Source organism: Pectinophora gossypiella, chromosome 19 (assembly GCF_024362695.1).
Source record: "Pectinophora gossypiella chromosome 19, ilPecGoss1.1, whole genome shotgun sequence".
NCBI classification, from domain to species: domain Eukaryota; kingdom Metazoa; phylum Arthropoda; class Insecta; order Lepidoptera; family Gelechiidae; genus Pectinophora; species Pectinophora gossypiella.
In genome coordinates this window covers 11447793-11472577 of record NC_065422.1, presented here as the reverse complement: position 1 = coordinate 11472577, position 24785 = coordinate 11447793, and the positions used below count along the sequence as shown (strand labels likewise).

At 35.5% G+C, this 24785-nt stretch overlaps 4 protein-coding genes and 1 long non-coding RNA gene across 5 annotated transcripts; 2 read left to right on the top strand and 3 right to left on the bottom strand.

Annotated features, from left to right (window-relative positions):
* Nucleotides 1-458: 458 nt before the first annotated feature.
* On the bottom strand, nucleotides 459-8010 carry LOC126375725 (ras-related protein Rab-30). Its single transcript, XM_050022823.1, has 4 exons — nucleotides 7555-8010; nucleotides 6706-6889; nucleotides 5405-5556; nucleotides 459-4962 (listed from the first exon to the last, which is right to left on the bottom strand). The coding sequence occupies exons 1-4, from the start codon at nucleotides 7723-7725 to the stop codon at nucleotides 4864-4866; spliced, it is 606 nt and encodes a 201-aa protein (XP_049878780.1). The 5' UTR covers nucleotides 7726-8010; the 3' UTR covers nucleotides 459-4863.
* On the top strand, nucleotides 6516-15307 carry LOC126375762 (uncharacterized). The gene is made up of 2 exons (XR_007567648.1): nucleotides 6516-6597; nucleotides 14629-15307. It is a non-coding gene; the product is annotated as an uncharacterized LOC126375762 (long non-coding RNA).
* On the top strand, nucleotides 11062-12689 carry LOC126375700 (speckle-type POZ protein-like). The gene has a single exon (XM_050022796.1). The coding sequence runs from the start codon at nucleotides 11433-11435 to the stop codon at nucleotides 12456-12458; it is 1026 nt and encodes a 341-aa protein (XP_049878753.1). The 5' UTR covers nucleotides 11062-11432; the 3' UTR covers nucleotides 12459-12689.
* On the bottom strand, nucleotides 12745-13547 carry LOC126375731 (probable RNA-binding protein EIF1AD). Its single transcript, XM_050022830.1, has 2 exons — nucleotides 13282-13547; nucleotides 12745-13198 (listed from the first exon to the last, which is right to left on the bottom strand). The coding sequence occupies exons 1-2, from the start codon at nucleotides 13402-13404 to the stop codon at nucleotides 12839-12841; spliced, it is 483 nt and encodes a 160-aa protein (XP_049878787.1). The 5' UTR covers nucleotides 13405-13547; the 3' UTR covers nucleotides 12745-12838.
* LOC126375638 (DNA polymerase subunit gamma-1, mitochondrial) lies at nucleotides 14131-24699 on the bottom strand. Its single transcript, XM_050022663.1, has 18 exons — nucleotides 24354-24699; nucleotides 23830-24025; nucleotides 23343-23497; nucleotides 22870-23069; nucleotides 22180-22328; nucleotides 21483-21696; nucleotides 20665-21200; nucleotides 20103-20321; nucleotides 19665-19770; nucleotides 19006-19136; nucleotides 18008-18180; nucleotides 17490-17613; nucleotides 16769-16949; nucleotides 16122-16294; nucleotides 15573-15708; nucleotides 14849-15023; nucleotides 14553-14669; nucleotides 14131-14344 (listed from the first exon to the last, which is right to left on the bottom strand). Exons 1-18 carry the CDS (start codon nucleotides 24638-24640, stop codon nucleotides 14146-14148), a joined length of 3471 nt encoding a protein of 1156 aa, XP_049878620.1. The 5' UTR covers nucleotides 24641-24699; the 3' UTR covers nucleotides 14131-14145.
* Between the last annotated feature and the right edge of the window lie 86 nt (nucleotides 24700-24785).

The following is a 24785-nucleotide window of genomic DNA, read 5'->3' as shown; positions in this document are numbered from 1 at the left end:
ATGAATTTTCAACATTGATTCGTGTTAACTGATATTACGCCATAAAATCCGCAGCATAACATTGATTTAGACAGGGTCTACCTAGTTTGGGTTCCTGTCTTCACATTAACACACCGTCTCGATATACGTATATATTTCCTCGATGGAAATTTGTATAAAACTGATAATTTGGTAGCAGGTAGACTGTTTGTGGAAGAAGCAATAATTGTTATATTTTCCTTATTTATACTTACCACTCGGAAGAAATACCCTAATTAGTTTAGCCCATGTCATTGATGTATAATGTATGGCCTATTTATACTATGGTCGTTACATATCAAGGCACTGCACCGACCATCACTTAAAAACGGCGACAGTAGTAAAACGTAGTGGTGTGGTAGTGGTTATTATCATCTTTTGCAGTATTATTGTAAAAATTATGCTTGAGATAAATAACACTCACAAGTAAAACAACATAATATCCAAAATGGTCATTTATTAATTGCGAGTATTACAATAATTCACATCTTTGGTGATATTTAATTTCAATATTCAATGATATTTTATCGGGAAACATTAATTAGATATCAGATCCAATATTTCTGTCATGGAAATGATAAGTTAATTATTAAATTACTTCGCAAAACTTGCATTGTAGTACATAAACGCAAATAGATTTTTATAAATATCATTCTTTATAATGAAGCAACCATACGTACTCTCCTCGCAAAAAATGCTTATATTGGTCTATCCGTGATACGTGTCAAGGCAACAGGACACTGAAAACAAATGTACAGCATTGCAAGATATTTGTTAGTCGTAATAGTCACTGGTTTCATCTTTCTAATAACCGGACCAGAAATATTGAGGATATATCAATGTAAAAATTTGGAATAATCGATATTGTAGTATTGGGCTACCTGTCGGAGGGAGGTCAATTCATAGACAGTAATGATCCTTCAAACCCAACAAAGTTCTAGTAGACAAACATTTTCATTACATAGGGACAAGATAATGCTGTAAAGAAACTTGATTTTGAACAGGAATCTGATGTTTGTTGGTAATTTGACGCGTTCTTGGTGGCGCGAACGCGACAACTCGTGTCTCTATAGACCCTTAACTTTATACTAATATAAGGCTACGTTTTTACCGGTCTAATGCTGCTTGCTGTTTATCATCAATAAGTGGAACCAGCCCTTATTATTTGTGTTCAAACATACGTTAAAATGCAGTTGGAGCTTTAACAATAAAGTAAACATAAATAGCACATACTAGTACACCACAATTAAGTATGAAATATGCCAAGGACAAAACTTGTGTAATAAATATCGCCAGTTCTGTCAGTTTGGCATATTTTATAAGTGGCTATTAACACGTAAACGTAGTTTATAACTTATAAGTATCATACATAACATACAGTATTGTTTTATTACTTAACAAACTGGTTAAAGTACATTTTAAGTGTATTTGTAAACATTCATTTATAAATAGTCAGCGACATCTAGCGACGTAATGGTCCACTTTTGGAACAATACCGATTTCCATACTTCAATTGAAACATTGTACAATACGAACAACTCTGTAAATAAAGTGTAAAAGACAGTATACAATATAAAAAACATTGTCTTGTCCACAATGTGAAAACTCGAACTCGATACGGTTAACATCAAAACACCCAACCACATAACACGAAACAACTTTCGAATAAAGTGCATTTAATTTTAATTGTGATGACAAATAAAAAGTAGTATAAAATCCGTAATATTCACCTAAAAACAAGAATATAATAAATATGTAACACTAAATTTTAAATTAACAGTATCTAAAACACTATTATGTAGCAAATAAAATGGTCACTAGCAAAACTGTTTCTTCGTTTATACGATAAAACAGCGTAAATACAACAGTCTATTTTATTTTATACCCATCATTACTCTTAATAGTAAGTCAGTAACACATATTTTCAACATGATAACGTGACCAAACATTGTTCGATGTGATTTCGTAGTTCCATATAAGAATACATATTGATATTCCGGCCAATCACAAACCAGTATTGTATGAATGATTGATGATTGGTCGAAACGAAACACCACCTTTTTAATTAGTTAGTAAAGTTAGTTTTCTACAAAATAGTATTTTAGTGTTAAGCCTACACATTATTAACCATTCCACAAGGCATCTAAGAATAACATAGTTCCACTAAAATTGCATTCATATTCAAAAGCCAACTTGTTTTATTTGGCTATTGAATACATACGAATTTGTTCTAAGAACCGTACCTAATATTTAGTTTTAATGTTATTATTATAACAAAATCTGCAACAGCAAGTTAAATAACTCGTAAGCGTTGTTACAATGTCATGAATGTTATCTTTTATGTTTTAAAAATATAAAATAAAAGATCTACATAAGAAATTGCGGTTATAAAATACATCTATTTTGCATTTTATAAACATAGTTCTTGAGTCTTGACTATTATATTGATCTATACCTCTTTATCAAAGTTTTAAATAGCTTTAATTAAAAATAGTTGACAATGCATGTAAGTAAACACAACTAAATTAAACTAATGAAAATCAAAAATATCTTACTTTTAATACTTCAAAATAATATCATTATACAATACTTAATCTCACAACATAAAACACGTAATAAATTCTTATCACCTCTACGTCTATGTATAGTCAATTCCTAAATGTTTTCGTCTTATGTACATCAGCTTACACGAAAATTAAATCTAGAATGATATAAAGATTCTGATATGCAAACTATGGTTCGATTCACACTACACTATACTGAATTGACAAAACATGATAATTATACACAGTTATGAGAAAAAATAGTGCTTACTTCTAAAAAAGAGCTAAGTGTCTAATGACGACAACGTTTGCAAGCACGTGATGTGCAACATGGCAGTTTACATACGCGTGTACGCGCCTTTTCCCCACATACGTTTATTTACGGTAACCTGAATAAGTACGTCTACTTCCTATCATGAAAATTTAGCGCCGCGTGCACATAAGTGTTATTTCCCAGATTTTAAAAGGAAACGAATTTATTTACGAAGAACTTTTCCATACGTTCAGTGGAGAAACAAACGAGCATGTCAGCTGTTTAATACACCATTTTGCACGCCACTAACTCCACAAATACACATCCATACCGATCTATTGTTTTCATAAAATAAATACTCAATGATTGTCATTTCTCAAAATTTCAACATATTACTTCATAACCCAAAACTAAGACAAATGCCCCAAATAATGTACCTATTGCATACTTAGGTGCAGTTCCCTTTAAAATCGCGTAGCCTAAGAAAACATTCCTATATTGCACTCGTTCGGTATTATAATCATAAGAGCCCCTTAATCATGTTTACACGAAGTAAAAAAAAAATAATCATGACATTGCTACAATGCTATGCACTTACAAGCGAGTGGAATGTAACGCTACAAGATATACAGTTTAAATAGTTTCATGTTATTTTTACAAAGAACCCACGGATGTAAATGCCATGTACAACACAGCGAATGAAATATGTAAAATAAATATATTTCAACCTTTATAAAAATCTAGGTATAAACAGCGGATTAAAGATAACACTTTCCTCACGATTCTGAACAATATGCTCCAGAAAATACAAACTTTCGTTGTTACCTTTTATCATCATCATCATTGACCTTATACGTCAGTTTCAAACGATTTATGAGCTTTTATATACTGTTAACAATGTAGGCATATGAATAACATACCAATTTGGCTGTAAATATAGTTTTGATCTTTGGTATTTTTTTCGCGAGAACATATAATGGCGTGCACTGTAATAAAAAAAATAACAATTCTTTTGTAAAAATACCATAGCTTAGGGTCAAGTATATTAGATTATTTATAGATGTATACACTTGGATAGACACGATATGAATATTTAAAAAAGGTCCCGAGATAAAAACAATTTAGAATGTATTCAACTACAAGAAATGATCAAGTGGCGTGCTACATAACTTTGTAACGTCTAACGCACGCATCTTTGAAATAAATAAACGCTGATCGGTGAATATTTTTCCAGCCAAGTAGTGAATGGTATCCGAAACAAATCTACAACTAGTGTCCAAAAAGTTACGATTTTATGGACAAAAAAGATCACATTATCCCGAGAACGATAGGTATATATCTAATTAGTTACCTAATTTTGTATACTTACCTAGTAGGTATGATACGAAAAACGTAAATATTTCTCTTTAGACCATTCCACAATCCGAAACCAAATGATTTTCCGGTGTAAATCTGCATGATGAAATAGATAAGTTTCGACGTCATTATAAGTCTGTTTCCTGCCGCAACGTTTCCGTTCCGAACGGTTGGTGCCAAAAATGCGTAAAAGAACAAATAAATCATTACATTTGTGGGCAGAACTTTTTTTATTGAGTTATACGTACAACATTCCTTATTATTTCCTGCATAACACTTGCAATGTTAAAAAAATATATAAGTACCGAAGGGATGAAATTCAATTCTTATTTTTTTAAATGGAGACGGACGTAGCGCAGTTCGTTTAACAAATCAAAATTATGAGCCGAAATTATAAACTTCTTCCGTCTTTGCTATTCGGCTAGAGAACCCTAAAGAGAGTTTGTTTTTGACATTTTAGGGAACCCTAAAAAGCTATGCCTATCCAAGTGCCATAAATAAAAATATTACGCGCTGTAAAACTTAACGTGATTAGAATGACAGCAGGACAGATATAGTATATCGCCTAGTGTAAAAGAGACGAGAGCTAGGTATGACATTCTAATCGTGTTAAGTTTTACAGGGTACCTATATAATTAAAGTTACTTGATAAGTTTAAGATAGATAGTGAGAAATAAATTCGTTTTACGATTACTAACGCAGACAGCAAGAACTATCGCCTACTGATGTCGTCTTCCCATTGATTGGACCTAAACTCCCATCATACTTTGGTAGCTCCTTGCATTTTGCTTGCTGGAAGTAAACAATAAAATCGAATGTACTATATTCACACTAATAAAAAGAAAAGACAATAAAAATGGCAATTGGCGGGCTTCTTGCTTATAACAATGCATCAGGCAACCATAGAGTGAGGGGCAATATAATGAGACAGTACAGTTAATATTGTATTCAATGTTAAGAAATGATACATTTTCTAAATGATTAGAAATATAATAATAAGTACTCTTACTATAAAACAATGTAAAAAAATAAACAGACTAAAAAAACTGCGAAAGAAAAAGTGGCACCATAATAAAATTTAACAAAAATACCTATATTTTTAGGTACTTCTTTTTGTATTATTTTAATAATAAATTAAATAACTATAAAATGTTTGATGAAGTTTATAAAAGAATAAAAGTCCTACCAAATCGAAATACAAACCAAAAACAATGTAATCAAGAAATAATCCTACCTCCATAAGTTCAACAGCAATTTCCATGAAAAGTCTTTCAACATTTTCTGCCTCCTTGGCAGAAGTTTCGAGGAAGTACATGCCATGCCTCTGTGCAAAGTCCTCCCCTATATGCCTTGGTATCTCCCTGTCTTCTCTGTCTGTTTTATTACCTGAGAATAAATATATCTATCAACATACAGCCTAAATAGTTGACTCACTAAAGTTTCTGGAAATTCAAACCATAAGGTAACAGGTGGAAATAAATTACATATTATTATATTATATAAGTAATATAAAAATGACAACTGTTGGCAAACTGCTTGGCACATTCACTGTCTTACTATTTACTAAATAGGAACACTATATAGAATTAAACCATTAAGTTGCCAATTTTAATCTATTGGGTCAATTCACCATAAAATATTATATTATATACATATAGAAATATTAAAAGTGCCATGTTAAAAATATTAAAAGATAATTCATATTTACGTACATAAGAGTCTGTACTAAATGTTTTAGCAGCAAAATACTATTCGATCCTGACAAAAAAGAAATTTGGTGAGGGTAACACATAAGAGCTTTTAAATTGGCAACAACGATATCATAAATAGACCCTGCATTTATCCCATTGAGGCGGGCAGAGACCACAGAATTCTACTTGAAAATAAATTAAATTATTCATCCCAAAGGACAAAGTTGAGCACTCACAATTTTACAAATCATTCAACTTTAAGTTTCTCAAACACTTTAAAGATTTATTCTATAATTTAATTTTATAGATAAAATAATTAAGAGACAAAGTACAATTACGGGATATATGGATATAAATTATAATGCATTGTTAATTATGTTAAACACAATGTCTACCATGTGCCCTTGATGATAAATTAGACAGGTGCATTAAGTTTCAATCTTTGCTTCCAGAAAGACTTATCACTGTGCATATTTTAATACCATATTTATACAGAACATTTGCAATAACAAGTGCTAATTTATTCAAGACTTTGTTCTATTATAATGTCATATGTATTAACAAATATAGACCTTTTGATTATTATTACATACTTAGGACACACCTATTCTGTTTAATTCTATATAGTGTTCCTATTTAGTAAATAGTAAGACAGTGAATGTGCCGAGAAGTTTGCCAACAGTTGGCATTTTTATATTACTTATATAATATAATAATTTAAACTATTATAAAAATGGTAAGAAATCATTAGCTATGGAAAATCTTTTCATCCAATGATAACAAATCAGTTTTATTACCCTTGCTGAAAATCAAATCATTATTGTAACTAATAACTTGAACTCACCAACTAATATCCTCAACACCTTGTTATTGGCATACTCCTCAATTTCACGGAGCCAGTCAGGCAAGCAATCAAACGTAGGTTGGCAAGATATGTCATACACCAATATCAGTGCATGGGCTGAACGGTAGTAGCTCTGCGTGATGGAACGGAACCTTTCTTGTCCCGCTGTATCCCATATTTGTAGCTAAAAGGTTTATTGATAGATGAAGATAATACAGTTCTTGTAAATTAGGCAGGAAATTGTGAATGTGTTTAGAAAACTTGTTGAAACTTAAAAAGAATTATAGATACAATAAATAAATATTCTAGATCACTTTAACATATCTGTAGTATGTATAGGTTGTATTATTACTTGTTTATTGTCTAACATTAAATGACTAGGTATGTATAGTAATAGAATCTATTGTTTCATTACATTGAACAATGGAAAACATTTTGCAAGACAGGAAAAATAATTCTTTACAACAATCAATTATTATTCTACCTATACTTTATCAGGGTCAGTTGTTTTAAAAATAGGTATGTTGATCATAATTCTTTAGAATAAATAGAATGTGTGTTGATTTACAACACAAACATCTATAAATTAGCTACCTAACATAGTCTTAATAGTTATAATTAGGAATTATCTGCAATTTATTCAATGTTGCTGCAATGGAAACAATTAAATTGGGCATAAAATAAAATCGCTCTAGTTGCACAGAGCAATTACCTCGCTCCATATAACAACAAAGCAAAAGACAAAAACACAAAACATATGTTTCGAATTAACACATAAACACTGGTTTATGACCCTGAAATGATGCAACAAGGATGACTTGAATAACAATACTCTGTAAATGGGCATACCTTCACTTTCTCACCGTCCACTTCGACTGTTTTGATCATGAAATCTACTCCGATTGTAGCACCCTGGCCCGGGGGAAAGAGACCTTGTGTAAACCTTCTTACGAGACATGTCTTTCCCACACCAGCGTTACCAACCAGCACCACTTTGAAGAGAAACTTGTAATCTTCCATATCGAACACCAATTTACATTTAAAAACTCCGAATTATAAGGAAAAAACAATAAATTAGCACCGCTCAGTTACGCTTTGATGGATAGACAGTAATTTGTCATTACGACATCAGATATAGCGTTTACTTGATAATTTTACGATCAAACACACATTTCAGATAAGATAACCCTATGAATATTAAAATTTTACATGAGAGATAATATTCAAAACAATGGGAACAAAATCGCGACTAACAAAATTGCAATATCGACGTCGTACCAAGTCGAAGATAGCAAAATTCATATTTATGAAGGTCGGTAATAAATGTTTAAGATTTCATCATCAAATCAAACTTCGGTAAAAAATATCGAATTCTTTTTTGAGGCTTATTTATTGTTTAAAAAAGGTACAATACATTATATTTCGACATAAAACACCAAATTTTAATTCAAATGTGAACTTGGGATGTCTTTTAAAAGTGATATATAAAGTTATTGAAACCGATATTTAAGAATATTGAAGTTAACGTCAGTGTTGCGTTTTTGACGACATGAAATTGCACCTAATAATTTTCAAAAAAGAAATAGTATACTATCATCTAGCCTCAGAACAATAACTAAAGCATAGAAGGAAGGCTAAAATAGCAACAGAACTCTATAATTCTGCTCTACTTTATCTTACGGAACCGGCGTAATGTTAGACAAAGACGCATATACAAAAATTGTTTCGTAATTTCGTAGGTTTTTTTTTTTTTTTTGGTTTGGTTTTCCCCGAAGGGTAAGGCAAAGGGAACTATGCCCATACAGCCATGTCTGACGTATTTTTTTTTCTTGATGATTAATGAAATGGTGAAAGGTGATGAATGATGATGATGAAACCTAAGCCCCCACCCTCGGAGTAGACTCCTACTCCGAACCCCAAACGAATTAACTCAAAAGTCCGCATAAACTTTTGAGCTATGAAGCGGCTTCCTAGCACGAAGCGAAAATAGGCAGATACACTTTGTTTATTGAATACTCCAATGTAATAACACTCGCGAATGTCTTCCGACTAACTTAATGCGATCATTAACCACAAAACACCACTTCGTATTAATTATTTAGATTATTCAATGAAGAAAGCAACTGTCCCGTTCCCGTTTCCCGCTAAAAAGCCGTAATTTCGTAGGTTGTCACAAGTTTTTCATTGCCTAGTGTTGGGTTTCACTTTAGTAATATGTCGATAAAATTAAATTTACTTACAATTAATGTCGATAAATTTTTTTAAAAGATTTCTTTTTGTAGGATGCAATTATCTTCTTCTTGATGAAAGGAGACTCTGTCTCTGATAGGTAAGTATCTAACCATTTTTGGATTATATTGTCTGGTTTATATTAGTTTGGAGCTGCAGCTCACATTCAGGAAGGAAAGAAAATAGCCAACTGGTATCGTTTCATCGGTAAGTATTTTGTAATATTCGAATTTATTTATGATGTCATCCGCCGTGCACTGGTGTCGATCGACGTGCCGTGCAAATTGGAACCGCCGCCGCCGGGTCTAAGCCGCACAGACGGTAAGAGGCCCGATGGGGTCACGCCATAGACATAGAAAAGAGTATGGACTGGAAATACCTACAGAAAAAACGTGCCACTCTGTAAACATAAAATGGCGGTCTTTACTAGGGCTACAAGCTGTTTCAATACTAGGATTACCATACTCGTACCTACTAGATATAGCATTATACTTAAAAAAATACGGCATACAAGTATTCATAAGAGAACAGAAAGGGAAAGTAAAAGGTAGGTAGGTGGCGTACTGTATCTTTCGTGTAAAACTTGTAAGTATTGTATGTTGTGTGCAATAAAGTATATTTGTATTTGTAAAGGAAGGTTTAGTCAAGATTTATCTAAGTCGCTTACACAAATCTATAACATTCATTACATTCTTTATTGGGCGCAGTTCGTATCAACCTGGAGTGTTGGAGTAGGAGTAAATAAGAACAGGAGGTAAAATGAAATATAAATTAGATCGTAAATCTGTTCATTTTCATTAGCAAGTATTTATTTCACACGTTATTAATTATGTACATTATATTTACAATAAATACAAATTTATTAATTTCTAAACAGTGTCAATTTGCTTAGAAACTGTCTTTGTGACACCCTGTCACATTGTTTTTTTTTTCATTAAGTCGTTTGATCTTGAGGCGGGACTTGTTCAGCTTTTCTTTTAAATTTTTCATCTCGTCTTCTTGAACTGACTGAAATAAAGTTTAATAATAATGTTAAAATAGTATATGTACAAAATAATCTATAAAAATAAAAGTAAAATATATCTGATTTAAGTGCATTGTGCAGCTGGTTGAATTATACACTCTATATATGTATATCATGTTAAAAATATAAAAAAAGAAAATTATTTGATATACCTTTTCATGTAAATCCAGTCGACACTTTTGGATTTAATATCTGAAATCAAAGATAATAATAATTTACTTATATAAAACGTGTACAACTCATAATTGTTTAGACATAAAACAACTACAGACTTAGTATATACTAAGTTTATTAAGTACATAATAATATGTAGTTGAATGATAGATAGTATAAACGTGTTGTGATAACATGATACAAATATCTTATCTATCTATCCAGCAGTGAGATGATGCAGGCTAGGCTGAAATTTAAATTTAAACACCATTTCATCTGTCTGATCTATAATGTTCAATGTAGGAATAGCATCGTCTCGAAGACGCCTCCACTTTGAATTAGGAACACACATAAATGAATCCGCAGTAAAATGTTTCGAGCAAATACGGCTGTACTTATTTGGAATCCAATTTCGTCTATTAATGCGAATTATCCATTCTTTCTCTTTGTTATCGTCTACAGGAAATCTAAAAATTAAAAGTATCGATAATTTTAGTACATCACTATGGACAATCAACATAACCTCAAATCAATTCCGTATTCATCGATGAAACGTATAATATAATGGATATCTCAAATATTTTATGCTACAAATCTATTCAGCAAAACATATTACTTTCCTAAAATTGTTCAGCAGTTCACATTTCACTAGAAAATTACAAAAAACTTACCGATGAAACAACAGAAGTTGTTGGCTATTTTCTTTTCTTCCTGAATGTGAGCTGCAGCCCCATACCACACAAGACATAATGTCACACAGTCGAGACACTCAATTATTTGATATAAATAAAAGTTTCTTTCCATTTATTTGGAAAAATATTGTTAAATTATCACTTAAAACAATCTGAACACAAGACACTCGTAAACACAGTTGACGCGACCGTGTCAAATAGTTTGGTAAATATAAGTAAAATCTTCTTATGTATGTTACTATGTATTTGGCCGAGTTAAAATGAGTCCAATAGGTCCAAATGACATTTCATGTTGTGACAACCTCGGAAAAAATGAAGCAAAGAGCGAATCATTTGTCCTTTTCTCACTCATAGTTTGTGTCGTAAGCTAGAAGAGAGCCGGTTTATAGTTTCTGAATTCTTATTTTAGCCTTCTTTCTATGCTTTAGTTATTGTTCTGAGCATCTAGCAGATCTAGCATGTGTACTTAACTTTTTGCTTGTACTACATAAAACAGTCGAAAACAAAACAAAATTGTGGATGTCGATAGTTTCCTTTTCTGTGATAGATTTTTTCGTGTTTAATTTACAACTACCGAACAGAAGTAGGTGAATATCGCCAGTGCGGTGCTATCATTGAAAACCTAAATCATGTCCAGTATAAATTATACAACCCGCACAGAAGGCCAAACAAAAATCAATACAATAATATGGACAGTGCCCAATTTCATAAATCTTTTAGAGAATAAGACTACCAGAGAATTTCGAACAGAAAAATCTAAAGATTCCAGTGTTGCTGAAGTTGCTGATTCCAGATTTCAACTGAAAATGCAATTTTTGGGTAGAGATAACGATATAATCGAGATATACTATTTGTCACCAAACCCGGTTTTTCTGAAGTCAATTTTAACAATTTGTCTGAAGCGATTTGAAGAACGGTCCATAGTTATAAAAGAATACCATACAGTGCAAGCTAATAAGTGGCAGTATCTTGCGACGCTTTACAAGAGAGACATAGCGAGCTATGATGGCCGCGATATATTCCTTTTAAGTGACGGTAGCTTACGGCTAAAATTCCAGTTTATGGTAACTAACGACATCAAAGTCGATCGCTCCAATGTACCAGAAGCTCAACTGAGTAATGACTTTGAGAACTTACTAAACAATGGTCTGTTTTCTGATGTTACAATGAAGTCTGCTGAAAATGTGGAATACAAAGTGCATAAAGCGGTACTAGCGAGTAGGAGCGCAGTCTTGAAGGCGCATTTTGAACATAACACCACTGAATGCTTCACCAATGTTGTTGAATCTCCATTAGAGTCTGAAGTGCTGCGTGAGGTTCTGACCTTCATATACAGTGATAAAGCTCCGAGAGTGGATGAAATACCAGAGAAACTATTAGCAGCAGCAGACTACTACCAACTCAGCAGGCTAAAGAGTCTATGTGAGGAAGCCTTACATAAGAAACTGACTGTAGAAAATGCAATAGAAACTCTACAGTTGGCAGATTTACACTCAGCAAATACATTGAAACAATTGACCTTAGAATTCATTAAAGATGGACAGGCTAAACTCATTACCAAGACTGAAGGCTGGGCAAAGGTAAAATCAGTTGAATTAATCAAAAGAATATATGAATACATCATGACTGATGATGTGGAAGCAGATATAAAATAGTATTGCAATAGCAAATCAATTTCTTCAACAATTCTTCTTGGAAATCTATTGATTGTGAAGAAAAAGTAACTAATAGTAAATTAGTTTTGTTGAGGACTCTTGAATTATGGGACTATATTAATTTTATTATTGAAATTATGCACATCTTGACAATTTATCCTCACTAAAGCCATGTAATTAATTTTAAGTGTTATTTGGTGTAACTTAGATAAATGCTGTGTATTGGGGAAATCATAGGGGTTGTTATTGTATAATTTTATTTTATTAGTAAATTATGAATAAGACATTATACATATAGAAATATTTATTTACAAATTGTATGATAAAAGTAGAATCCTCATTTGAATAAATTATTAAGTTTGACAACGGAGCAAATTTATTCATTTTGTATCTATTTCACTACTGTCATCACTAGAGCATGAAGAATCGGAATCACTAGAGAAACCCTCACCATGATCTAAAGTCATGTGGTTCCTATTTGTATTTGCAACTATATCATAATCATCATCTGCATCCTCTTTTACTTCTTTTTTGCTATCTTCAAATTCCTTAGGCCACACATTATTGTCTTTATAGTATTTTATAGAGTCCTTATTCATGATTTTCACTATTTCGGCTTTCACTTTATCACCTTCAAGGATAGGCTCCACTAGAATGTAGTCGCCGCGCTTCACCCATATATTTTTCCTGAATTTCGTTGGCATGGAAACCAAGTACTCCTCGCCACTTGGAGTTGTAACCTAAATTGTAAACAAAAACATTAGGGTCAACAATTTTGTTTTACGAAGTTTACGATATATATTATAATTGCAAGCTTACATACCTCATGCAGGTTGTTCCCTTTACTTTTCAATACTTTAACAACTGATTGATTCTCTTTAGGCAATTCATAATCGTCCCAGAGAGTTTCATTCATAACATGCTTTCTTTTGGTTACCTTCGACATTGTAGTATTTTACAGTAATTCAAAATACACTTTCACTATAGATTGATTTAATGAGTTTCAATAATATTTTAATATTCATAACACTGATTGTTATAATTAAATAAATGAGACTTTTTAAACATTTATCATAAACATAACCTTAAAAATTCTTTTTTTTTTTTTTTTTTTTTGGTTTGGTTTTCCCCGAAGGGTAAGGCAAAGGGAACTATGCCCATACAGCCATGTCTGACGTATTTTTTTTCTTGATGATTAATGAAATGATGAAAGGTGATGATGATGAAACCTAAGCCCCCACCCTCGGAGTAGACTCCTACTCCGAACCCCAAACGAATTAACTCAAAAGTCCGCATAAACTTTTGAGTTATGAAGCGGCTTCCTGACACGAAGCGAAAATAGGCAGATACACTTTGTTTATTGAATACTCCAATATAATAACACTCGCGAATGTCTTCCGACTAACTTAATGCGATCATTAACCACAAAACACCACTTCGTATTAATTATTTAGATTATTCAATGAAGAAAGCAACTGTCCCGTTCCCGCCTCCCGCCAAAAAGCCCCCTTAAAAATTCACAATGACAGATTGACATGCTAGTGATGTTGTTAGATCCAAACCGAGTAGAAACTCGATTATCGAAATCGATTCTTAGCCCACCACGTTAAAATGTCTTGTAACAGTTTTTTTCTGACAGGATAACCAGAAAGCAAAAAACAATAAAACACCATTATTCGCCTAATAATTACTTATCTTTATTTTTACATTTATCTAACACATGAAAAATATCGAGGGATTCTCCAGGCGGTATGTTGTAGCCGTTTTCTAGGCCATGCGGGTTGGAAGGTGTGGCGCAAGACATGTTACTTTCTTTCCGCAACACTTGGTCCACTTCTACCGAGGTGAAGAATGCAACGGAGAGCGGAAGATCATTCATGCCGACTCTGGAATTTAAATACAAATATTTTGACTGGGAATAAAGAAAAAAAGATCAACTTGTCATTGCCCGAAACCCGATCGAAAAATTAATTATGTCCTCTAAGTGATGCTAAAGGTCTTCTGATGGCTTATATCTGTGTTTTACTTTGAATATTTAATAAGATAAAAATCAAAAAAAGTTAAGTAGTATATAGTAGTAGTAACCAACTGTACCTCTGAGAACAAAATGCTCGAGTAAGCAGATTGGTGATCTGTAGCGCTAGTGCAGTTTCGTATTTATCTTCCTCAGGTACTAAATATCGAACTTCGTCGTGGAAACTGAGGCAAAACCTGTGAAAAAAACAATAAATAAATAAAAAAACACCTTGCAAAAAGAAGTATGACTTTTAGAACAACTTAAATGCGCGGCGGGAAAGAGAACTGTCAAGTCAAAGGTGAAAAATAGTGATGTGTCATTATTGGAGCTAAATTGGAAATGTTCTTAGTCGATCGATTGCGAAATAACCTACCTGGCAGTGGGCGCGAGGTGCGTCATAGCGACGAGCATGAGGTGCAGGAAGTCAGCGGCGGCGCTCTGTACGCACCAGTTGAGGCGGGTGCCGCCCCAGCGCCCTGCGGCCGCCGAGCGCTCCAACGCGCGAGACAGCCGTCCCGAGAGGAACGCCGTTGATGGCGCTTCTGAATCTGTTGAGTATATTATTCAGTTTCAATTCGATATTATTTACTGTCTACAAAATCAGACAACAATTCAACTCTTTTTATAACTAGCCCAATTTTTTGGTACGGAAATAGTTTAATTATGAACTGGGTTATTGTTGTTAGATATTCGTCCTACTGCTTGGAACATGCTCCCTTCCTTCAAAATAAGTAAGGAACATAAGGAAATAAGGCTAACGCAAAGTTACTATAGTAACCTATCTTGCGACAACAACTCTGTGAAATAAATATCTGAAAAAAGTGTTTATAAATTGCCGACGGTCAATAACTAACTCTTTTCAACCCCTATTCTGCTACGCCACGCTAAGCCATTGGTTCCGGATTATGGAGGGGTCAAAAAGGCCACATTGAAGCAATTCATCTAAAAAAGCAATATTGCTCTTTTTCACATTTGTTTGTATTGTGCATTTATTTTTATTGTGCGCTAATGTCAAACTGCGATAACGCTTTTATAGATGAATTATAGGTTATGTATGAGTATTATTATTCTGCTATCGCCCTGGAATATCTACTCACCAGCAATTTCTTCCAATTTGTTGAACATATCGGACTCCGTTCCGCCGATCCACTTAGGCCTCTCGAACATTTCGTCCAGCGTCTTCCCACTGAGTTTTGCTAACCGCATTGCTTGGTAGCCAGTCATCTCAACCACCTAAAAAAACCGTTAAGTTTCGAATTTGCATCTTAATTAAGTAAATGTGGGAATGCTTGTCAACATCAACTCGCAACCAATGTGCGTGTTTCCATTGTACTTGGAAGGTTAGGATAGTTACATCCTTAGTGTTCGTACAAGACTACGGAAACACATCCAAAGTGTGGCTGGCTTTAGGCCACGACCACACTAATTGATGGTGTGTGCGCGCACACACACACACACATACGTCGCTTGGCATATCTCAAGAGCTGCGAGTCAGAAATTTTCCAATATTCATAATGAATATTCCCAATATTCATAATGAATTCAATATTCATAATGAATATTGGAAATTTTCCAATATCATTATAAATATTGGAAAATATATATTATCTATTTTTTTTTATATATATTTTTCTCTCTGTAAATACCTGTCCTTGAAGCTCTTCATCCATGAACCCCTCCATATACCTCTGTTTGAGCGTGTACACTCGCCGTCCCTTGGTGGTGCTAAACATCTTGGCGGCTTTGCTCTTCGCTTCAGATATCGTCATCGTGGGGTTGAACTGTTTTAGCAGTCGTTCCGCGAAGTTTTGGCCCGCACCTGGTAATTCATACAAGTAAGAATAATGATTACAGAAGTGAAGACTAGTCGAGATGGCTCTCTGGGGCTGTACCGGCCTTCGAACTCCATTTTAGGCCACTTCATGTGGAACAGTGGACAAAAAGGAACTTGATTTTAATAAAAAGTAAAACTTAAAATTTGACAGAGGGATTGTCATGGACTGGTCACCATCATGGCATCATCATATTCAATCCATCTTAGAATTTCTTATGAAAAGTGGCTGCAAGTTGGCTTCTGATCATTTATTATGGGCGTGAGTTTATGTACGGTCACGAGCATTAATATGTATACACTTTGGTACCATGTCACATTAACTTTTTTGACAAATTGAACTCTAAGTCTCACTAAATGTCAAATACGTTAGTAAGACAGAGTCCTAAAGTGGGTACATTATATTGCTCATGACTGTATGTGTGTTGATATTGGGTCCAGGAAAATGTAAACTATACTGACCGTAAATCCTAGCGTAGTTGATAACCTTGGCGTGATCCCGGGAAACCTGTGCGGCGTGGGCCGTGAGCGAGTGCAGGTCCGTGCGGCGCGCCTTGTCCCCGGCTAGGACCGCCCAGCCGAACGCTGTGCCGCCACAGAGACCTAACGTACTGTCGCCGAGCAACGCCGCTATCCATAACTCCTGAGAGACGAAAATGAGACGTTTATTAACCGGCGAAGAAATACCTCAACATCGGATAAACAACTAACAAGCAGGGTGTCAAATGTCCGTTCCAAAATAATTGACTATCTATTGAGGGCTATCAAGGAATCTATACGGTTCATCATTATCCGTGTTAGGACGTTCAATATCAAGTATGGATACGACTTATGGTTCTTTCTGTATTGTAGGATTACGAAAGCGATGTATAAAGCCCAAATTGTTGGAAGGACTAGCTAAAGGAAGACTTCGAAAGTGGGCTAGTGTATGTATGTTGTAATCTGTGATAGGTTATAGGCACACCCCGAACACTTCATACAAACAACTTCGTTTTACAGACACTACACATTGACATTATCGTACACACGCATCTGTGTGTGTGACGTCTGACACCATACGATTCGAGTCTAAACTATGTTCGAGGGGGAATGAGGTAAACCTAGCTCAGACGCTGGTGGGGAGCGGAGAGTTACCGTTCTATACGTAGTATTATTCCTTATTCTATGCTATAGGTACACTCGCCTGTGAGTCAACGTCGGCGCCAACAAACTTGTACCCCGGCGGCGCGTGCACCATGGCCCGTAGCTCCGAGCCCACACGCTCCACGTGCGCGTTGCTTGCCGTCATCCATGTTGGTTCACTCGCTCTGGTGTAATATAAGAACAATCTAACATAAACAGACTTCCAAAGTCGCATAAAAAACGAAAGACGGTTTTAAATCCCCGCTTAGTCAATAGACAACACGTACAAACAAGCAATCGCACGCGCGGCAAATGCGGCGCTCGGTGTGGACGCGCCTATCAGCGCGTTTTTAGAGCTTTCTTGAAATAGAAGAATATTCTCTTGAAGCGGCGTCTGTAGCGATTAATATTTGGAGCTCGCTGGGAAATAGAAGATCTCCTACCGTACGGATGCCTAACTTGAAATAACATCGGAAAAAATGAGAAAGAGGGAAAGGAATAAATAGTAATGAGACAATAATGATAGGAACTTTGCCCAACAATGGAATATAGTACCTAATGAACCTTTAAGAAACCCACCTCCGTGTAAGAGTCCCGCAGACAACTAGCTGCGGCAGTATAGCGCCGTATTGTCGCACTTCACGCGACAAGTGTCGCGGCAGCAGCTGTCGTGGCAGCCACACTACTTGCTGCGACATGATGCGCTCGCGGTTGTTGCGCCAGTACGACATCATGCGACCGAATGTTAGTACCTGGGAGACAATGTTTTTTTTTGTAAAATTGTCTTGATTATTATATTATGTGATGATGATGATGATCTCTCCGACCGATTTCGGCCATGGCGACCGCTTCGACTCCTAGTAGGCACGACGCTGATGATCAAGATGGCTTATGTAGCCTATATTTTTATTTTTTCCATTGTTACGTCGATCACGAATTATATTATGTAACGTGCCGATGTACTTATAAGAAAGGATGTAACATAAATTCATAGCCAAATGTAAAAACAGAATCGAAATTTGTTGCAAAATTTTATATTTACAGCCCTTCCAAATCGAAAGAAATAGCAATAGGACCGCGTGACGTCACGCGTAAGTGACATACAATACAAGCTACCACCAAGCTACATAAAAATGCCGTTTTGTTGGAACGGGACGGAGCATTCCCCCATCCCCTCTCTCTCTCTATTTAAGAGCTGCGCTCTTGTCGGTGGAGTAACCGCCATTCCTCTCTTCTTCCCGCCAAAACCTTGACCTCCCGATACGACACGACCTGCACCTTCTCTTTTATTTGTTTCATAAACACATAGAAACACACAACACATACAAACATTATAGAAGGAAAAATTGAAGGGAAGAGAGGAAGGGGTAGACCTAGGATAACATTTATTCCCCCACCAGACTTTAAAAATTAATATCTCTGGCGTTAGATCAGATATTGAAGGACGGATTTCAAAGATGTCTTCAGCATGTTGAAAAAAACAGTCAAATACCCCTATTCCGTCATTACTTATATACGGAATGAAATGGGCAAAACTAATTTCCATTTACAAAATAAACTGAAATTAACATCGATACCTTCTCAGCTTCATTCCCCTGCGCAGTAAGAACGTTTTGACTGAACATATCCAGAAAGTCCTTGGCTAAAGGATTTCCCACTTTATACTTCGGCCCATCCTTATGCGGGAGTCTTAGGAAGTGACAGCAACCTAGAGGAAAAATGTTAATCCATATTATGCATCAGGTTAGAAAGATCACACTCCTCCTATCGGTTTTTACATGCTCGAGAAGAAAAGCATAGAATATAGCTAGAGTACGTGCCCCGAAAGAAGTCCCGCGGATTTGAATGGAATTAATTGACAGGTCATAATAATTTATAATAATAATATAAATTTATAATAATAATATAAATTTATAATAATAATTATTAATTAATTATTTTTCCTTATTGTTCCGTGATGTTATGCTAAAGGTTACAACAAAAAACTATCTTTACATAACGTAACATAAGCTAAGCACTATATCCCAATTGGGATAGGCAGAGGTAAATCTATCGCAAGACGAACTGAGTACCCACACCTCACCGAGCTTCCTGTCAGACCAACGTGATACGTGGTGAGCCTATAGTGGTCGAGCCAACTGTGTTAGTAAAAATTGCACTTAAGATAAATAAAACTACCATTGGGTAATGTTCATGGTAGAAAATAATCTTAAAAAAAATAATTCAGAGATTTTACCTTGCAACACTATGCCACTCCAAACGCCCAAACCGTGGTACTGATTGGCAGCCGCTTGTTCTTCCACCTTCTTCCTAGCGTAATATGCCCGTCTTCCGAGGTCCTCCTAAAATAATACATCATCATCACAGAGAGGTCAACAGTGGGTACTTTTGATAGACCCTAAACGTTCAAGAATGTATGAAAATTTTGAGAATGGAAAATGCGAAAATGATTTTTCTCCGCCTACCCCAAAGAGAAACAGACGTGATTTTATGTATGTCTGCAAGGCTAGAGAGCTTCCACGGGTTGAAAAGTCAGACAGGCAGTCGCTTCTGTAAAAACCGGACCTGTTAAATCTTCAGGTTAGGTTAGCCCATTACTTTGTGAAAACGGGATAACGCTAGGAAGATGATGTTGTAAGGTTAGTGATACTTATTCTTAATCAGAAAATCATACCTCCACAGTCTTCGGCAATATATACCCCTCAATATTGGCTTCAGCGTCTTTGCACTCAAAGAGAGGGCAAGCTTCCAGCAGTTGCTCTAAAGGCACGGGAGGTTCACCCTCACTATCCTCGCGAGTGTGAGAGCACGGGACGAGGAACCCCCAGCCTTCAGCTTGGATGTAGTGGAGGGGATAGCCCTCCCAGGACAAACGGAGAAGTTTTGGGGTTATCTGAAAGTGACAATGTGTAAAACCAACGGCTTCACGTGCCTTCCCAAGCACGAAGTCAACTTACTTTTCAGGGCAATTAGGCGATTCAAGTCTGTAATTTCCTAGCCAAAGAAAGGACAGTCGCACAAAGTGTTTTCGACAATGTCCCCATCGGGAATCGAACTCGATTCCAGATTTTGAGCCCAAAACTCTAACCATCAAACCATGAACTAGTAATGTGCGATGTGCCAGTCACTTTACAGTTCATTTATCTGTAAATATCAACAGTCTTCTGATGACTAGGTAGCAGAGGTTTTGTCTACCCCAATATGAAATTTTATATGTAAATGATAAAAAACAATACCTGCATACTAGTAGTGATATTATTTGCTCCGGGCGTCCAATCCGGATCCTTACCGGGTTTGGTACATAGTTTCCTATACCACGCCGGATATCCGGCTAAATACGGCCTCTTTACAGGCAAGGCCTTACCCAACTCATTCAAATATTCAAACTTTTTGCTCAAATTTTCTGTGCATTCCTCCTTTGGTTTATACTCTATGGCTTCTATATATTCGTCGTTCAAAACATCAAATTCCTTTTCCGAAATTTCTAGTCTATTTTCAAAATTATCACCGGCTGTTACTTCTTCAGAAATACTGGATTCTTCACCTTTTTTCTTTTTCGGCATTGTCTTTTTTAATTTTAAGGTTTGAGTGGACCAATCTTGATCCCACATCCAGAGATCTTTTTTGTAAGCGTTGTTTTCCATAAGTCGGCAAGCTTCATCCGCTTTTTGAGAAAGCAACTGTCGCGATTCTAGCTTTAGGTCCTCAAATACCGTTTCCGCTGAATCTATGTACTGAAGCCAGTTTGAATTCACAGGAAGGTAAGCTGAACCTAAAATAAAACGTAAAATTTTCTCCATTTCATGGTGCATTCATCAGTCAAGTCTTGTGTACTGCAAAATGTTGCAGTTGATTAAAAATCCTCATTAGACTCGGCACAAAGAATGCCCGAATTTAAAAAAGACCACTTTTGTTTTTTTTTAATCGAGTATCTAAGGATATCTAAGACAAGAAATCACCCAGTAAAAATTGATATGCAGAATTCATGTGCTAAATTCCAAAATCAAAAATCGATAAATTAACGAAAGAGTCCCGGCCTTCCAGCCAGCCTCACCTAGTTCCAACATTCCCGCCAACGTCACCGGATGCGGAAACCGTTCTAGAAACAATGGCAGTAGCTCTCTCAACACATTGTGCGTAGCTGTGACGTCACCAGCGCAATACCTCATCAGTTTCTGGAAGTTCTCATGAACGTCATCCATTGTGCCTTCGACAAAAATGTCCCGAGTCTCTTTGTTGATTTGTGAGCCGCAGTATAGATTGTGTACCTGAAGATTTGTAAATATATAATATTTTTCTCCTTCTCGTGTAACCGCACCAACCTTCATCTTCTTAAAACGTAACATGATGAGAATGACATATCTTTTGTCCCTTTCGTATTAAGCTTTAAAGCATTAGTGCGAAAGAGACTAAAGATATGTCTCTTTCATACTGATAGACTGAGACAAAGAGCGGAGGTGCGACCGCACTCCAACCGCCTAGGTGCTTCGTCGAATCCGTCGCGCGCGTTCGCTTTATCTCGCTTTAGCAAATGACGGTCCAGCATGACAGAAAAGAATAGAAACATAGGAAAGTACTAATAAGTAAAGTAGTAATTGTTCGTGTGCGTTCGTACGTGTACGCATGTGTTGAGTTCGTACGAAAACGCATGAGTCGAGTTCGTACGTGTACGCACAAGTCGAGTTCGTAAGTAAAAAAGAAGTGCGACCGGCTTAAATGTTGCTGAATAAGCATTGAACTGTTAAGCAAACCTCAGTTAAACTGTTGAGCGAGCTGATCCCAACCCAGTCATCGTCAGTAGGGTGCGGCTCTTTGTCCTTAGATTTGAGTACTGTTCGCTGATAGCTCGTCACACCGCTCACACACGTGTGCATGGACATCGTGTCCATAAAGCGGACACCTGAAACATTACACAGATATCGTTTTAAATCCACAAAGAAAGGTTCTGGTGTGAATTCTACATTCGAAATTTGATATTTTTATGCCAAAATATTAATGTACTATGCACAGAAAGGAATGGCGACCACGTGTCGGACGACGCTCAGTGGGTAGGCCCGCTACAAGGTGGACCGACGATCTGGTGAAGGTCGCGGGAAGCCGCTGGATGCGGGCAGCGCAGGACCGATCGTCGTGGAGATTCTTGGGGGAGGCTTATGCCCAGCAGTGGGCGTCGTACGGCTGATGATGATGCACAGAAAGGACACTCAACCTAGTCAAATGAGATACTTTTTTCTAAACATCAAAACGATACATTTCATGACGCTGACATCATCAATAAAAGTAGTGAAACATCTTACTCTTTCCTAAGTATTTCTTAATTCTAATTCATAAAGTCAACAAGAAAAATGAAATTGATTTTTAATCATCTTCTACTCATATTTCTAGATTAGCATTTTATAATTAATCTTTGTCCCATTCATTTAGCCTATTATATAATTTACCTGTCTTATTTAACCAATACTGCTCCTTAATCTTGGCGCGGTCAAAGGATACGTTATGTCCAACAACCACTCTTGGTCTGGTCAGGTCTCCACAGGGCTCCAGTCCATCAGTTTCAAAGGGAATGAGATCTTTATAGTTCACATTATCATATTGCTTATGAGGTTCTCCGTATGCTAATGGTTCACTCACCCAGCCATACCTGAAAGCAACACATAATATTTTCCAACAGTCTGTGTAAACTTGCCATAGTAATAAAATCTTAAATAACTGAATACATAGTTAAAACTACCTCCTCAAATATTTTATTAACTTCATGTCTTAGTTAAGCTATCTCTTTCCCTTAGATGAACAGATTATAAATTAATTTTAAACTGGGTAGTTTCTGTACTATAGCTTTTCATATCATGTAGTTTATAATATAATCATGAACTATTAAATTTAAATTCAATAAGTATTTATTTTATCTATATACCAGGCGTCAGAAGAAACAGCACATGCCAAAGTAGGCCTTTTCCCAGCAGACATAAGGACCTCTACATCAAAGATCAAAGCATCAGCTGGAGGGCATGGAACTGACTGCACCTTGTTTCCAACATACTGACTCCAACCAGCTGATCTTGACCATTTCTGAAAGAAAGATATTTTCTATTTCAGTTTAGATAGACAGAGATACTTTGCTAAACAGAAAATTAACAAGAAGAATGTTTAAAAAATAAATTAATCAAATTTCAGAAGAGGTTGACACAGTAAATATTGTTTAACATATTCGAATACTTATTACCACAAGTAAAACATTTACCAAAAGTTACTTTTCCTACTACAAAGGGTCTGATACAAAAAAATCTTATCCACCCTCAATATTTAGCACATGAAATATCTTGTTTTTAAATTACCTGAATACGTATGTATACAATTTCGATAAATACACCTATTTAACTTTCGTTCGATAAAATTTTTACCTTTGGCAAAGGAGGTAGTTTACACTCAGCCAGCATTGTTAGCAAATTCCTATATGGTGCACACTGTCTTTCACCAATATTATAAAAGTGTTCCACAACATCCTTACCCTCTAATGGAGGTAACTTTAACTTAACATCTGGTAATGGTGAATATTCTTTAAAATTAATACCATGTTTCAGTAAACTGTTCTGACAACTGAAAATAATAAAGAAAAAAATTTTAAAATAATTAGAGGCAATATAACTCTGGTAGTTGCACCTATTCCAATTACTAAATATTAAAAACACTCATCATCATCATCATTGGCCGTATACGTCTGTTTCAGACGATTTATGACGTCATTGCCTCGAAGAAATGCACTTTCTTTCATGGCTGTGCAAGCCAATCCTAGCATAAAAAAAATGTATTTAAGTATTATTATTAACTTAAACCACATTCATGTGAGTAAGAGTAGTAAACAGTGGAGGAAATCAATACAGAAAAGTAAATAAAACTTAATATTTTGAAATATGTAGCGATTTACCTTTTTATTAATTTAGGGTCCACTGGTGGGCTCGGTGTTTTAAATAATTGGTCGTAAATGTTCCTAGATATCATTTGAATGTTTACTTCATTTACTCTGAATTCTTTAGATACGTTTTCAGATTCTTTTTCAGGCAATTTTGTATCTTTGAGGTTAACAACAGTTTCTGTGTTGTTTTGTTTGATTATCCTCACTTCACTGCTCGGAAGAATATCGCTGTAGCATCTCTGACATGCAATACGTAATCTCATTACGTTATTTGTGATTAACTTATCCGTATATCTCATTTTCAATAAGAAACACAAAGTTTTGGGAATCAAAACAATTTCACCGATTTTGTCTGACCTGTGACACACAGACAGATCGTCTTTCGTTTAGTAATTTTACAAATTGGCATACCGCTTTTTAATGAACAAAAAACAAGGCTGAATC